General features: G+C 58.1%; 1 protein-coding gene across 5 annotated transcripts; it reads right to left on the reverse strand.

Annotated features, from left to right (window-relative positions):
* Positions 1-344: 344 nt before the first annotated feature.
* Positions 345-14,361, reverse strand: TMEM82 (transmembrane protein 82). 5 transcript variants are annotated; one of them, XM_060141350.1, is made up of 9 exons: positions 13,712-13,945; positions 13,497-13,569; positions 13,123-13,297; positions 12,110-12,527; positions 10,462-10,649; positions 9,317-10,146; positions 1,909-2,115; positions 1,103-1,230; positions 662-783 (listed from the first exon to the last, which is right to left on the reverse strand). In XM_060141350.1, the coding sequence occupies exons 1-6, from the start codon at positions 13,797-13,799 to the stop codon at positions 10,057-10,059; spliced, it is 1,032 nt and encodes a 343-aa protein (XP_059997333.1). In that variant the 5' UTR covers positions 13,800-13,945; the 3' UTR covers positions 662-783; positions 1,103-1,230; positions 1,909-2,115; positions 9,317-10,056. The 5 variants fall into 5 exon arrangements, with proteins under 5 accessions (XP_059997329.1, XP_059997333.1, XP_059997332.1 ...); XM_060141346.1 differs by having other exon boundaries at positions 345-783; positions 13,497-14,361; XM_060141349.1 differs by lacking the exons at positions 662-783; positions 1,103-1,230; positions 1,909-2,115 and adding exons at positions 3,526-4,103; positions 4,199-4,539 and having other exon boundaries at positions 13,497-14,361.
* Positions 14,362-14,388: the final 27 nt, after the last annotated feature.

The raw sequence follows: 14,388 nt of genomic DNA on the forward strand, positions 1-14,388 counted from the left end.
GATTCAGAGGCAAACAGATTGTTCTTTTGATTAAAGCCACAGTGGCTGAGGCCAGAGGAGCGCGGGACCCGGCGCCATCTGTGGGGCGGCCAGGCAGGGTCCGGCTCCCCCTGCGGGCCCAAAGCTGGAGTCGTGCTGGCGGGGAGGGCTCCGGGGCTTCTCTTGTGGGGCCCACACTCGTGGGGGTTGGGGGGGGACCTGGACACCATGTCCCGCGCTCTGCCTTCTCATCCCGCCTCCTTAAATCCCTCACCTACGTTTTGTCACCGCTCCTGTCCCCCTTGTCATCCCTTTTTTCATTCGATCCTCTCAGCCACTCTACAATAACAACAGTAAGCACAGTAGCTGCCGTTTATAGGGGCTTTCTATCTGATGCTCGGCCTACAGACCTTTCCATTTAATCCCCGGGAGAGCCCTATGGGAAAGGGCTGATTATCCCTGCTTCACAGACGAGAAACTGAGGCCCACAGAGGCTCAAGGTCACACAAGAGGCAAGTGGCAGAGCTGGATTCAAACCCAGACCAGCGGGTGCCCCCGGGCACACATGTTGCCCTGCGGTCCCAGGGGCTGGTGCAGCTGCCGCCCTTCGAGATGGGAAGAGAGGTGACTCCCTCGCTTTTTGGCAGAGGGGGGCTCACACTCAAGGCTGCCTGAGCCCCTGCTCAGGCTCATTCTCCAGCTTGGTAAGGTCACTTCCCTTTGCAGCACTGCTCAGAGCAAGACCCCGATGCCTTCCCCCAGGAGGAAGGAGGGAGTCACTGGACGCCAGCCACAGGAAGGACCCTAAGGAGGAAGTGCGAGCCAGGGGTTTTCAGACACTTTCAGCCATAGAACCCCCTTTTGAAGTGCTTCGTGACCCAGAAGCTTATTTAAAACAAATAAAAATGGAGCTGCCCTCCCTCTCCTCCACGGTACACCCCTGAGCCTCCTACCGCACCTCCAGGTGGGACAAGGAGGCACCAAAGGGTTGACCTGGAGCCTTGTCTAAGGTCCCAGCGATTCCACCTAGGAGCCAGGCCTCCCCACACCTGCTCTGGGCTAAGACTGGCTTGGGAAGGGAGAAGGTCCAAGGGGTATGTGAGGCCCAGCTGCCACCACTTACCGGCTGTCCAACACCCCTGGTCGCTTGTCCCACCTCTGCCGCTGCTCCAGGGTGGAGAGGAGCGTCCCGGACAAAGGACACCCGCACCAGCCCTGGTGTCGGTGTCACCTTAGCAGGTGCCCGGCTTCCTGCAATGGAAACCCAGGAAGTGCGCTGGATGAGAACACACGCCCTTTGTCTGCCAGCTCAGAGGCCCTGCTCCCGTCCTCCTGTCCTGCCAGGCTCGGGCAGCTTTCTGCCAAGCCCCTGAGCAAGGGGGCTCAATCTTCTATTAGGGTTGTGGCAGCTGAGACCCTGGGTGGCAGGGAAGGGGTGGGAGACAGGGGCAAGGTCCAGGGCAGTGGGGACATTTGCTGCTGTCCAGTGTGCTGGGGAACACGGCACCTACTGCCCACAGAGCAGTCGGGCACCTACTGTGTCCTCGGCTGGCTTGTGGGATCTTAGTTCCCCGACCAGGGATTGAACCCCAGGCCCTGGCAGTCAGTGAAAGCGCTGAGTCCTAACCACTGGACCGCCAGGGAACTCCCAGCAAAAATGAACATAATTACCGGCGGTGATGTGTGCTATAAAGGAACAAGCAAGGGGCTGAGACAGAATAAGGGTGTGGGTGGGGCTAGGGCAGGCCTCTCTGGGAGGATATGAAGAGGAACCAGCCACAAGAGGAATAGGGGAGGGCATTCCAGGGAGAGGAAGGCAGTAGGGAAAACATGGGCTTTGAGGTCAGACTTAGGCTTAACTCCTAACGCCCTGGTGCTGGCTGTGACCTTGGACAAGTTCCTTCCCTCTCGGAGGCTCTGTTTCCTCACCTGTAACATGGGGCAGCTGGACTGATTGCCCTCGAATGAAGACATGAATACTCCCCTTTGCAGAGCTGCTGGGGACAGAGGCAGGGAAAGGGCGCACTAGGGCCTGGTCCAGAGTTGGTGCCCCACCAGTGGTGGCGCTGGCTGTTCCCACATCACTCTCACCTGGTTTCTAGAGCTCTCTGCTCACAGGGTCCCTTTGCTCTGCAGCTAGATCCAAGAAAAGTGACAAGCCTGGGGAGAGTGGCATGGAGGTGTCCTCCCCTCTGTGATTTTTCCTCTGAGGCTCCCTGAGCTGCAGTCCCCAGGGAGCCAGTGACCCCAAGGTGGGGAAGTATCCATTGGTCCAATTGCCTTTCCCCTGGACAGGCTCCACCTGGGCCAGGTCAGAGCAGAAGCGTCAGTCCTAGCCTAGGGGTGCCCACGTGTGAAGCTGAAATCATACACCCGGGTTGGGGTCTACTGCTTGGCAAACAGCCTCAGAAACCCCCCTGGGCCTCCCTGTCCTGGTTCTGCTCCCCTCCCTCCCTCCATCGTCCCCTCTGCCTGCTTGAAGTCTGGTCAGTTCAGCACTTGTTTCCTGAGCACCTACTGTGCTAGGGGCTGGGCAGGGGTGCAGCAGTGCAGGGAAGTGGGGGCTCCCACAAACTGTAGCAGGGGCAGGTTGCAGGGGGAGGGGGGCAAGCACAGATATGAGTAACAGCAGTATCTGTGAGTGACTGCAGCTCTGTCACATGCCCGCCTGTTACCTTGGGCAAGTCACTTCTCTCTGAGCCTCAGTTTCCTCTCGTGAACCTGGGATAGCAGAACCTCCCTGTGGCTTTGTGAGGATTTGTTGGAATGAATGTGGATGAGTTTTCCTGGCGCTTAGTAAGTGTTCAGGTGAGTTGCTTTCCTCTTCCCATCATATAGAGGACAGAGGTTTTGGGATATTATAGTGAGATGGACAAAAGTGCTGAAGGGAAGGAAGACTTGGTTCTGCTGGAGAATCAAAGGGACATCGTGGTTCCTGTCAGTTAGCATCACTTTCTTGGATTCTGGTAACAGCACCCAATTTCTCTTTGGGAAAGCTCACTCCCACTCTCAGTGCCTGGCTGGAACTATGTAGAAAGAGGCAGTATTTTTCCAGGGTGACAGGATGCAAGCTTGGCACCATTTATGCCAACACTTGGACCAAGACAGACGACAGCAGGGCAAAGATGATAGAGAAGGAGACCCAAATCTATAATGGGCTTCCCTGGTGGTGCAGTGGTTAAGAATCCGCCTGCCAATACAGAGGACACGGATTCAAGCCCTGGTTCGGGAAGGTCCCACATGCTGCGGAGCAACTAAGCCTGTGCGCCACAACAGCTGAGCCTGCGCTGTAGAGCCTGCGAGCCATAACTACTGAGCCCGCGTGCCACAATTACCGAAGCCCGCACGCCTAGAGCCCGTGCTCTGCAATGAGAGAAGCCACTGCAATGAGAAGTCCACACACCGCAACGAAGAGTAGCCTCCGCTCGCCGCAACTAGAGAAAGCCTGCGTACAGCAATGAAGACCCAATGCAGCCAAAAATAAATAAATTAAATAAATAAATTTACTTTTTAAAAAAAGGAGCGATAACTGATTACATCACTTAGGCTGCTGGATCCAGCCATGCTTGAAGTCCTACCTCTGGATCTCTGGAGCCAATGCATTCTCTTTTTTCTTCATTTTTCTTCAACCAGTTAAAAACTATTTCTGTGGCTTAAAGCAAACTCATGAGGAATATTGGTGAGACTCCATGGGTCTGGATCATCTCTTCCTCCAAACTCTGCACCACTGTCACCACTGTTGAGAAGCCTGCTCTGATTACTCCAGGTGTCAGGACTCATGTCAATCCTATGGATTCATTTCAAGGCTGCTGGGTTGAACCAATATGCTTTACCCACCAAACTGGGAGCAGGGCTGTGTCTTATTATTCTCCATGTCTCCAGCACCCAGCACAGTGCTTGGCACATAGTAGGGTCTCAGTAATTCTGATGAAATGCAGGAGTAAGAGTAGGGGGTCTTAAGGAGCTGCATATGCAAATCATATGAGAAGTAGTAAAGGGTAGTGAGCCGTTAAGAAGCCTGGGCTTTGGAGTCAGACCCACTTGAATTTGGATGTTGGCTCCCCCACTTATTAGCTCTGTGACCTTGGGCAAGTCACTTAATTTCTCTGAACCTTGAGTGTTCTCTGGGAAGATAGAGAAAAGAACAATCAACTCCTTACAAGGTCGTCCTGAAGGCTGGGGGAAAATAATGCAAGAAAAATACGGAGCTCAGGCTTACAATTCCTCACGCAGCTCTTTGCAAATAAAATGCAAACATGCTTCTTCTTCCTCTACCCGGGGAGCAGTCTGGTGGACAAAACGGGGAGGCGGGAGACCTCTTCATTCTCTCGCTTCGCTGAGATCCGTTCCTGCTTCTGCCGCCTGAGCCGGTGCCTCCTTCCCAGTCCCTCTTACTCAGCGTGTTCACTGACCCTTCACACCAGAAGGGCTTGGCCGAGACTGAGTTGCAGTCCCTTGTGGGGAGGGGGCGATGCGGAGGGCCCTAGAGGCCACAGTCAGGCTCCTGTCTAAGTGCCCTACGTCCATCATCCCGTTCAGTCCTCTCAACAAGTGGGGAAACTGAGGCACAGAGAGAGCAACTTGCTCAGGGTCATCTCCGTTAGGCAGCTTCTTTCAAGCCCATGTAGTCTAGCTCCAAGCCCTTTTACTAAACAGGCCAAGCGTGTAGGGAAATGTTCAAAAACCAAGTAGGGAGTAACCAAGCCACAGTTATAGCCACATGGAGTTCCCCACTCTCAGGCCCCCAAGCCTGTGTCCACTTGGGCCAGGCAGGGCCCAGCCTCTAGACCTGGCCGTGACAACAACGTCTGGCTCTTAATCCCCTCCTGGTCCAGTGTCCTGAGCTGGCTCTGGCTGGACCCCCTGGTTCCCACAGCCCCCCCTCAACTAAGCACACCCGCACAGCCTTCACGATGAGGGGCGGGACGTGTGGGGTGGCCATGGCGGGGCGTGAGTCTCAGTGGGCTGGAAAGGCCCGTCCTTGACCCAGGCCTTGAAGGTCAGAGCCCCTTCTGTGGACAGAGGAAAGGAAGTCCTGGCACCACTCACTTGGGAGGGTCCCTGAGCCCCCACCAACCCCAGGCCCCTCCTTGAGCTCCCGCTTCACTGTGAGCCTCCACCAGCATCTATCCAACACCTCACTGCTCTCTGGCAGTGAGGACCCCCATCCCTGAGACGCCTCCTTGCTGAAGTGTAATGTGGCCTAGACCCTGCCAGGGCCCCTCGCCGGCCTCCCCGCTTCTCTCGTCCGCAGAGGTGGGCTTACTGTGAAGTTAATGAAACTTATGCTCAGGCCTCTCACTTGCACGGCCCCAGACTTCCAGGACTGGGGGTCTCTGGAAGTAATGAAGTGTTGTAGGAGGGAGGGGCAGCCGGGTTACACTCAGGACACATTTCTCTCTAAGTGTTCCTGGCAAACTGCCCACAGAGATGTCAGAAGAAGGACCCACATCTCCAGGGTTCCAGCAGCTCGTCCTGCTTTTCTTTCCCATTCTCAATCAATATTCACTTTCATATGAATTTTGTATGCTTTTTTCTAAAGGGGACCCTTTCTTTTTTTTTTTTGGCCGCACCATGCGGCATGTGGGATCTTAGTTCCCTGACCAGTGATCAAACCTGCGCCCCCTGCCTTGGAAGTGTGGAGTCCTAACCATTGGACCGCCAGGGAAGTCCCTAAAAGAGACCCTTAAAATTGGACTCGCCTTGCTCTTACTCCTTGCAATCCACTCTCCAAGCCGGCCAGGCCGTCTCGCTAAAGCAGCACGTGACCATCACACGCCCCGACACCCCTTCTGCGGCTCCCACTGCTCTTGGGGAAAACGCGAAACCCCGCCCCTGTCCTGGCGATCTGGCCCCGGCCCACTTCCGTGACAGCATCTCCCACCACTGTGCCCGTTGCCTCCTGGGCTCCAGCCACACTGACCCGACCCCTCCTCCATCCCTCAGGCCACTCAGGAGCCTTGAGACCTGCCTGGGCTTCACCACCACCCCATGTCCTGGGAACTCCCCCTCAACGTTCAGGATTGGTTTCTGCAGCTCTTTGTCAGCGAGGTCTCTCTGAACCCCAGACCACATCACACCCTTCACAACACCTGGACCCTCCACTGATGCTGACCACACCCGCTTGAGGTAACCCTGCTCTGACCCTGGAGGCCCTCATCTCATTCACCCAGTTGCTCAGGTCCCAAATCAAAGAGTTCCCAGGATTCCTCTCTTCCTCTCAAGCCCACATCTAATTGACAAGGAAATCTTATCAATCTCTCAAAACATGTTCAGAATCCAACCATCCTGGCCACCCCCACGGCCACCACCCTGGTCCAAGCCCCCGTGCTCTCATCTGGGTTGTTTTAAATGCCTTCAAACTGGTTTACTGTTCCTACACTGTCTATTCTAAAAACAGCAAGGAGAGGAGTCCTTTAAAAACGTAAAAGTCAGGGCTTCCCTGGTGGCGCAGTGGTTGAGAGTCCGCCTACCGATGCAGGGGACACGGGTTCGTACCCCGGTCCGGGAAGATCCCACATGCCGCGGAGCGGCCAGGCCCGTGAGCCATGGCCGCTGAGCCTGCGCGTCCGGAGCCTGTGCTCCGCAATGGGAGAGGCCACAACAGTGAGAGGCCTGCGAACCGCAAAAAAAATAAAAAATAAAAACGTAAAAGTCAGATTATGTCACCTCCATGTGCAAACCCTCCACTAGCTGCCCGTCACAGGGGAATAAATTCCTAATGCTGGCTGTGGCCCTGAGCAATCTGGTCCCTGCCCACCTCTGTGACCTCATTCCCGCCACTCCATCCTCTCTGTGAGGCTCCAGCCATGCTAAATTTCCTGCTGTTCCTGGATTCTCCCAGCTTGTTCCCACCTCAGGGCCTTTACCCGTGCCGTTCTCTCAGCCTGGGGTGTTCTTCCCTCAGCTTTCCGCTTGGCCTGCTCCTGCAGTCCATTCAGGTCTCCTCAAAGAAGCCTTCTGTGGAAGGCAGCTTCTAAAACGGCCCCCTGAGAACCCCCACCCTCTGCCATGCCCTTGTGTAATCCCTTTCTCTAAAGGGTGGGCTAGACCCAGCGACTTGCTTCTAACCAACAGAATAGAGCAGAAGAGTGGGATGTCGCTTTTAACACGGGGTTACAAAGACAGTGACTTCTGTCCTGCTCATCTTCTGTCTGTCTCCCTGACTTGCATCACAGAGGGAAGCTGGCTGCCATGTCGTGGGCTGCCCTATGGAGAGGGCCACGTGGCAAGGAACTGAGGGAGACCCTGGCCAATAGCCAGAGAGGAACTGAGCCCCTCGGTCCACTAGCCCGTGATAGACGGAATCCTGCCGACAGCAACGTGAGTGAGACTGGAAGTGGATTCTGCTCCAGTCGAGCCTTAGGATGACACCACAGCCTTAGGTGACACCTTGACTGTGGCCTGTGAGACTCTGAGCCAGAAGACCCAGCCAAGCTGCACCTGGATTCCCAACCCCCAGAAAAAGCGAGACGATAAGCGTCTGTTGCTTTACGCTGCTGTTTCAGGGCCATTTGCTACATAGCTGTAGATGACAAATACACCCTCCTTCACCCCCGTCACTCTGTCCCCAGGCCCAACTTTTTTTTTTTTTTTTTTCCAGCACCAGTTGCTACTTGGGCATCTTGCTCATCCTCAGGGTTTGCCCCAGAGCCTCGCCCCATGCAGATGTTCGGTAATAGGGGAAGGAATGCAGGACATCAAGAGGGACAATGCCATAGCTCAGAAAACCCACAGGTGCGGGGGCTCAGGAGGGAGGAGGAAGGCTCACCCCAACCCCAGGTGCTCCAGAGGTACCGTTCCCTCTCAGCAGGGACTGGGGCTCGGGTTTCCCACCTCTTCAGAAGGATGTTGTCTCGGGCCCAGGATTTGGGATCTCATGGTCCATGGCAGAACAAGTTCAGCTTCATGGCCCTGTTGCAGACCGCACCTTTTCGATCCCCTCTACCCTCTGCACTTCAGGCCTAGTTCTCTTTGTCTGGTAGGGCTCACTAGAGTGATCTAATTTTTATACCCTTGTCAGATTTTTCACAAAAATAATTTAATAGATAAGAAAAGAATACTATTCCAGCCCACGTGGCCCAATTTTTGTTTGGAAAACAGTCCCTGTGCCCATAAAAAGGAAAGGACTGCCAAGTCCAATCTCCTCCCAACCCTGTCCCCACCGGGTCCCGGGCTGTGTGGGGGGCTGGGAGGCCAGGGAACCTTCCAGCAAAAACATCAGGCCCGAGTTGGAACCCGGTGTCCAGTCTGGCTCTGGCAAGGGGCTGGCCTTGTGCTCACCTAACTGAGCCATTTCCTCCTAGACTGGGGCAAGTTTCCTGCCCAGAGGGAACCAAGCACACTCCCAGGCAGAGGGGGGCTGGGTTCTGTATTGGGGGAGGGGCATCCACAGGCACTTCCCCCACCTCAGCTACTCTGGGGCTGAAAGGCCCCTCCTGGGGGTGGGATGGAGAGCAGGGGATCAGAAGTTGGGCTCGAACTGTCTGTTGGTGGCCATTCCTGGAGGAATGAGCTGAAACCGCCCCGTCCGGCCTTGGGGCCAGCCTGTCCCTGTATCTCAGGTGCACCCAGGGTGGGGAGTGGAATCTTAGGCCAGACTCTGTCTGCTCCAAAGCAGTAGACTTCGGGTGACCACGGTGGGCTTTGCTGAGAAGTGGGACCCATTCGAGACTGGAATCCTCAAAGAACCTTCTCCAGGTCCCACCTCCTCCCTGGTGCCTCCCCTGCCTCTCCCAGACAACCTGACCCTCACAACCCCTTTGGAAGTCCCCTGGCTGGCAGTCTCCTTTGCTGTATGGGGTCCCTCCTGGGAAAGGGCCTCTGAGTTGGGGCCCTCAATCCCCATGGACACAAACTACCTCGTGGGCTGGGTGCCTGGGCCAGGAGAACATGGGTGTGGGTAGAGCCTCAGGCTAACCTGGACAGAAGGTGGTGGGAACAACATTCCAGAACCTACCAGGAATGGACCTGCCATATTTTTTACGCCCACCTCTGTTAGTTTCCCTGGCCCCAATTCTTCAACAAGAAGTGGGGAGCAGGGAACATGCACAGCACTTGAACTCTGCGGGTCAGGCTACCTGATTCAAATCCTGTCTTGCCACTAACTAGCTGTGTGTCCTTGAGCAAGTTACTTAGTCTCTCTGAGCCTCGGTTTCTGACTTTAAAAAGGGATAAGAGTACCTGCCTCTTGGGGCTGATGTTAAAATGAAATGAGGTAATAAAAATGCTCAGCGCAGTGCCCAACACATGGTAGTTGTTCTTCTGACAGGCTCAGAGAGGGGCAGTGGCCTACCCAAGGCCACACAGCAGGTAAGCAGGGGAGCTGGTACCCAACCTTTTTCCATATACTCTGTGGCCTTCATGAGCTGGGCCCTGCAGGGGATACAAGGCTGAACAGGGCTGAGACGGCAAGGATCCTCGTGTCAGGGTCAGAGGCTGGGGACCAAGGGCACCAATAGAGGCCTAGGCATCATACTCCCTCCAGTTGTTTCTTAGCCTAGGATGGGACAGGATGCGGGCATCATCCACCCAAGAAGCAGGTGAGTCCCAGACCACGTGCCCATCCACGCCACTGCATCCCTGTCATGTCCTCAGCCACAACAATAGTAAATTCCTGAACCCCAGGGACCCAGCTGGCCCATATCCCAGGAGCCTGCCTCAGTCAGAGAGCTCTGTGGCCTTAGGAAAGCCTCTTCACCTCTCTGTGCGTTCATGATTCTGAGACAAATCTGAGAGAATCACCTTTACTGTCTGTGGACAGGGCAAGGGGGGTTGGTAAAGGAGGAAGCCATTCTGAGGATACAATCTCTCCCCACCCCCCAACGCTCCGGGAAGGCAGGGCTGAGGGGCTGTACCCATTGCCCACCCTGAGAAAAAGAGGGTTAACCCAGCAGCCTCCATGCGTCCCCACCCTCTGAGGGGCCCAGCCCCAAATCCTCTCCTCCCTCCCGGGGGCCCCCAGTGCTCCAGGTGGGGGGCAGCCCTGCCGTCCTGCCGCCAGGCAGTATCCTGGGGTCAAGGCCTCCAGGTGAGCCCGGGCGGCTCTGAGAGACTCCAGGTCCTCGCTGAAGTAAGTCAGGAGGGGGCCGTCCCCTGCGGCTGGGCAGGTGCCGAGGGCCGGGGCTGGCTTGGAGCTGACGCGGAAGGCCTCTGGGATGGGAAATCCTGAGGGCAGGCAGGGAGGAAGGGATGGAGGGTGCCACTCAGTTCCCCCATCCCGCGGGGGGGGGGGGGCCTCAGTCTCCCGATTTTCAGGACCTTCCTCCCGTTCGGGGTCTTCTGGGGCACTGGATAGGGTGGGGGGCGCCCGTCCCGTTCCTAGTGACCCTGGCTACCGAGGGGTCAAAAGTTAACCCCAGCTGCCTCCGACCCCCACCCCAACGGAGGTCACCCGGCTCTTCTGAAAACCTGTCGAGGCTCCCAGGGCTGTCTGGAGTAGGGCTTCAGTGTCTGGGGCACGTTCAGGGAGGGGGTGCCCACCTGTATCTGGCAAAGATCAAACAGGGTGCGGGTGTCCAGCAGGCACCAGAACTCGCCCAGCAGGGAGGTGAAGATGCCCACGAGGTCCAGCCAGTGGCCCATGGTCAGCAGCAGCAGAAAGAGGCCGCACATGCGTACCAGCACCGTCTGGACCTGGCTCTGCACGCCGGGATGCTGCTGCCGCTCCTCTGCAGAGACACGGTCCCTGTCACCGTCCGCCTGCCTGCCTGCCCTGAGGTCCAGCCGAGTTGGTTGCCTGGACCCCCCAGCTTCCCCCGCCGCTCTCCTCAGCGCGTGCCTTCCCCTCGCCAGGCAGCGCCGCTCCCTTCCTTCTCACCCCACACCCACTCCCAGCAACTACAGGGGCGCTTCTTCCTCCCAGGCCTCACTGCCCACCCCCAGTCTCCCCCTGCAGTCAGGACAGGAGGTGTCCTGACTCCTCTTTCCTGCACTCCCTCGTCCGTTCCATCAGGAAGCCCTATGAGCTCTTTCTACCAAGTAGATCTGGGTCCCAGCGCCCTTCATCTCTCACAGCAGGCTCCTCACTGGGCTCCCGTCTTCTGATCTTGACCCTACAACTCAGCGTGTACTCAGCAGCCGGTAGCCTTCCCAACACACTAACGAGGTGAAATCATTCCCCTGCTTACAATCCTCCCAGGACTTCCCACTGCATTTGGGGAAAATTCCAAACTCCTCACCTTGGGAGGTCCTGCCCCATGTGACCGGAGTCCCCTCTCCGACCTCATCTCATCTCTGACTTGGTCCCCCTTGCTCTCTAGCCCCAGCGATCCAAGTTTTCACCAAGCATGCTAGATTCCTTCCCACCACAGGGCCTTTGTACCTGCTGTTCTGCCTGCCTGACTGCCCTTCCTTGTCCTGACTCTTCCATCCCATCCCTACCCTGCAGCCAGGTGGCTCCTCCTAGAGCCCAGATCTGATCAGGTCACTTTCCCCTGCTTAAAACCCTGCAATGGGGCTTCACTGGTGGCGCAGTGGTTGAGAGTCCGCCTGCCGATGCAGGGGACACGGGTTCGTGCCCCGGTCCGGGAAGATCCCCCATGCTGCGGAGCGGCTGGGCCCGTGAGCCATGGCCGCTGAGCCTGCGCGTCCGGAGCCTGTGCTCCGCAACGGGAGAGGCCACAACAGTGACAGGCCCGCGTACCGCAAAAGAGTAAAAAATAAAAAAAATAATAAAATAAATTAAAAAAACCCCTGCAATGGCTTCTCATCACACTGCCTTGCTAGGATGATGACAGCTCTCCATCAGGCCCCTGTGAACCCAGCCAGCCTCATCTGCTCCACTTGCCTCCGTGACAGCACTCCGTTTTCATGCCTTGTCCCACTTCTGGGCTTTGGCATTTATGGTTCCCTCTGCCAGGGTCTCCTTTGCTCCCTCATCTCTCCCAGGGGCTCCTGCTTATCCTTCAAGGCCCAATTCAAGTACCGTGTCTCCAGGCTCCCCCTGCACGCTGCACCCTTATCTGAGCTGCCCCACTGCGTGGCCCCTGCTAGCAGGCTGGGTGCTCTGGGATGGCAGGGGCAGGGTCTGAGTGTCGTCGGCCTCCCCAGGGCCTAGCACAGCGCTGGGCCTGGGTCAGACGGTGGGATGTGAGTGTCGAGTGAATGAACTGCCGCCCGCGACCCTCACCCTGCATGTAGATGACCAGCAGGGCGTAGCAGATGGTGAGCGGCATCCAGAAACGCACAGCCTCCGAGGTGGTCAGGAAGTCCCGGTTGAGTAGGGTCACGGCTGCCAGGTTGCCCACTGCAAAGGTCACGGCCAGGGCGCGGCCCAGCAGCCGGGGGAGGCTGCAAGCGCCAGCCAGCAGGCCCAGGCAGACCCCACAGTAGCGCTGGCTACTGTGCAGCTCGTAGAGCTGGCAGACGTGGCGGCGGAGGCGCCGGGTGCCCGAGCGGAGCAGCGCGGCCAGCCCCAGGCCCAGCAGCAGGTTCAGCGTGCGGTGCGGGGCGCCCTCCTGCAGGAAGCTCAGGCTGCAGGTCAGCCCGCAGCCCAGCGGGTACTGGCACGGTAGGTACAGCTGCAGCCTCTCGGTGCCCCGGGCGCCCTGGGCGGGGGAGGGGGCAGAGAGGGGCCCCGATGGTGTGCGCTCAGCCCACTCCTCACCGCGCGGGGACCCAGAGGGTGTCAAGGTACAGGTGGTCCTCTCTGTGGGAGGCCGTTCCCGAAGAGGGAATATTGCCTTCAGGTCAAGCCCTACAGGAATCATTTCTTTCAGCTTAATTTCAATCGTGATTATTACTTGGGACCTATCTGCTTGCTGAAGGGTGGTGGCTCAAAGCCTTCGAGGCCTGGGTTCAAAGCCCGACTCTACTTCTTGCTGGTTGTTGGCCACAGATAAGCCACGTAGCATCTCTGAGCCTTAGTTTCCCATGTGGGAGATCGGGATCACAGCAGACTTTTATCCCTTGTGGTTCTGAGGATGAGACGATGCACTCAAAGCATCTAGCACCGTGCCTGGCTCACGGGAAGCTCTCGACATCCGGGAGCTGCTGTGTTATCTTCTTGGACTGGGGTGGTGTCCACTCTGAGTGGAGACTTGGCTTTGGCGATGACAACCAGGCCCAGTTTCCTGTATTTGGGGGTGAAAACTAGGGCCCAGGGCCGGGCAGTCCTAACCCACCACCTGCCTGTGGTCTTACCTTGTCCAGGGAAAGCAGCATGGAGACAGCCCGGAGGGAGAACTCGAGCACCACAAGGGCGGCCACCCGGACCTGCACGACGGTCAGGATCAGGGCCAGCCCTGCCAGGTGCACGGTCTCCAGCGAGGCCCACTGGGCCCGCAGCCGTTCCTTTTCAAGCCGCCGCTCCGGGTCACTGTGGAGGTAGAGGGGGCACGGGCAGAGGGGCAGAACCACCAGCCTCGTCCCTGGAGGGGTACCGGTGCCCCCAGCCACACCCTGGGGATTAAGGACGGGTGGTCTCTCCCTCCCAGTCCTGCCCTCGGAGGAGGCCAGAGTCGCATGCAGTGTGGGCTCCAGGGGGCTGGGAGGGGGCCGGGGAGGCGGGCACTCACTTGGTACAGCCCACGAAGAAGTAGACCTTCAGGAGGTTGTTCAGGACGGAGACTCCGCAGGCCCCGACGAGGCCTGACGGGGTTAGTAGGGAGGGTAGGCGGCTTGGTAGGGTTAGAGGAGGGGGCGGTGGGAGACGCACGTGGGTGGGGTTCGTCTTGCGCCGGGCTGGTGCCCCGGAGGGGGTGGGGCTGAGGGGGATGGGGGAGGGGCTCACCTTGCAGGAGGGCGTCAAGGAGGCCGGAGCCCCACTCAAGGGAGGGGAGGCTGGGGAGCCAGGAGGGGAGGGACAGCAGGGAGAACATGGCCGCCAGGATCCAGCCCCAGCCTCCGGCCTGGTCTGCGCCAGAGACACCGCAACGTCACCACCACCGGGCAAAGGTGGTGGAGGCGAAGGGAGGGGCTGGGAGGGGTCAAAAGCCCAGGCGAGGGGAAGGGAGGGAAGGGGAGGGGAGGAGAGCCAGGGCCTTAAACCTTTGGGCTGCTGGGTTAAGACCGCTGCCCAGGGTCTCCCCATTTGGGCAGCATGGGGTGGGGGGCATCTCTGGGTGGGCTGGTCTCTGTCCTGCTTTTCTCAGGACAGAGACCAACCCACCCCTGGGCCTTGCCACCCATCCCTTCCTGAAGCCCCAGGCCTCGCCTCTTCTGCCCTCCCCCAGCCTCCAGTCTGGGTCCCGCCCTCAGCCCAAGGTCTGGAAGGGGGGCTTCGACTTCCCCACAGCCTGAGGTCAGGCTCTGCTCTCTCAGCCCAAGGTCTGGAAGGGGGCGTCTCTCCCGCCACAGCCCGGGGCTGGGATCCAGCTCTGGGCCCTCCCCTCCTGCGCCGTAGGGCAGCCCGCCTTGACGATCCTCCCCGTGTCCACTAGGTGGCAGGCCTCACTTGGCCTACGGGGC

Source organism: Lagenorhynchus albirostris, chromosome 2 (genome assembly GCF_949774975.1).
Source record: "Lagenorhynchus albirostris chromosome 2, mLagAlb1.1, whole genome shotgun sequence".
NCBI lineage: Eukaryota > Metazoa > Chordata > Mammalia > Artiodactyla > Delphinidae > Lagenorhynchus > Lagenorhynchus albirostris.

Bases quoted from the DNA above. Each gene is read 5' to 3' on its own strand.
- TMEM82 (XM_060141346.1), bottom strand. From the start codon at position 14,011: ATGGGGAGACCCTGGGCAGCGGTCTTAACCCAGCAGCCCAAAGGTTTA. The intron at 10,650-12,109 runs GTGAGGGTCGCG...GTGTCTCTGCAG, and splicing joins GCTGGTCATCTACATGCAGG to AGGAGCGGCAGCAGCATCCC. The intron at 10,147-10,461 runs GTGGGCACCCCC...GCCTGCCCTCAG, and splicing joins TTGATCTTTGCCAGATACAG to GATTTCCCATCCCAGAGGCC.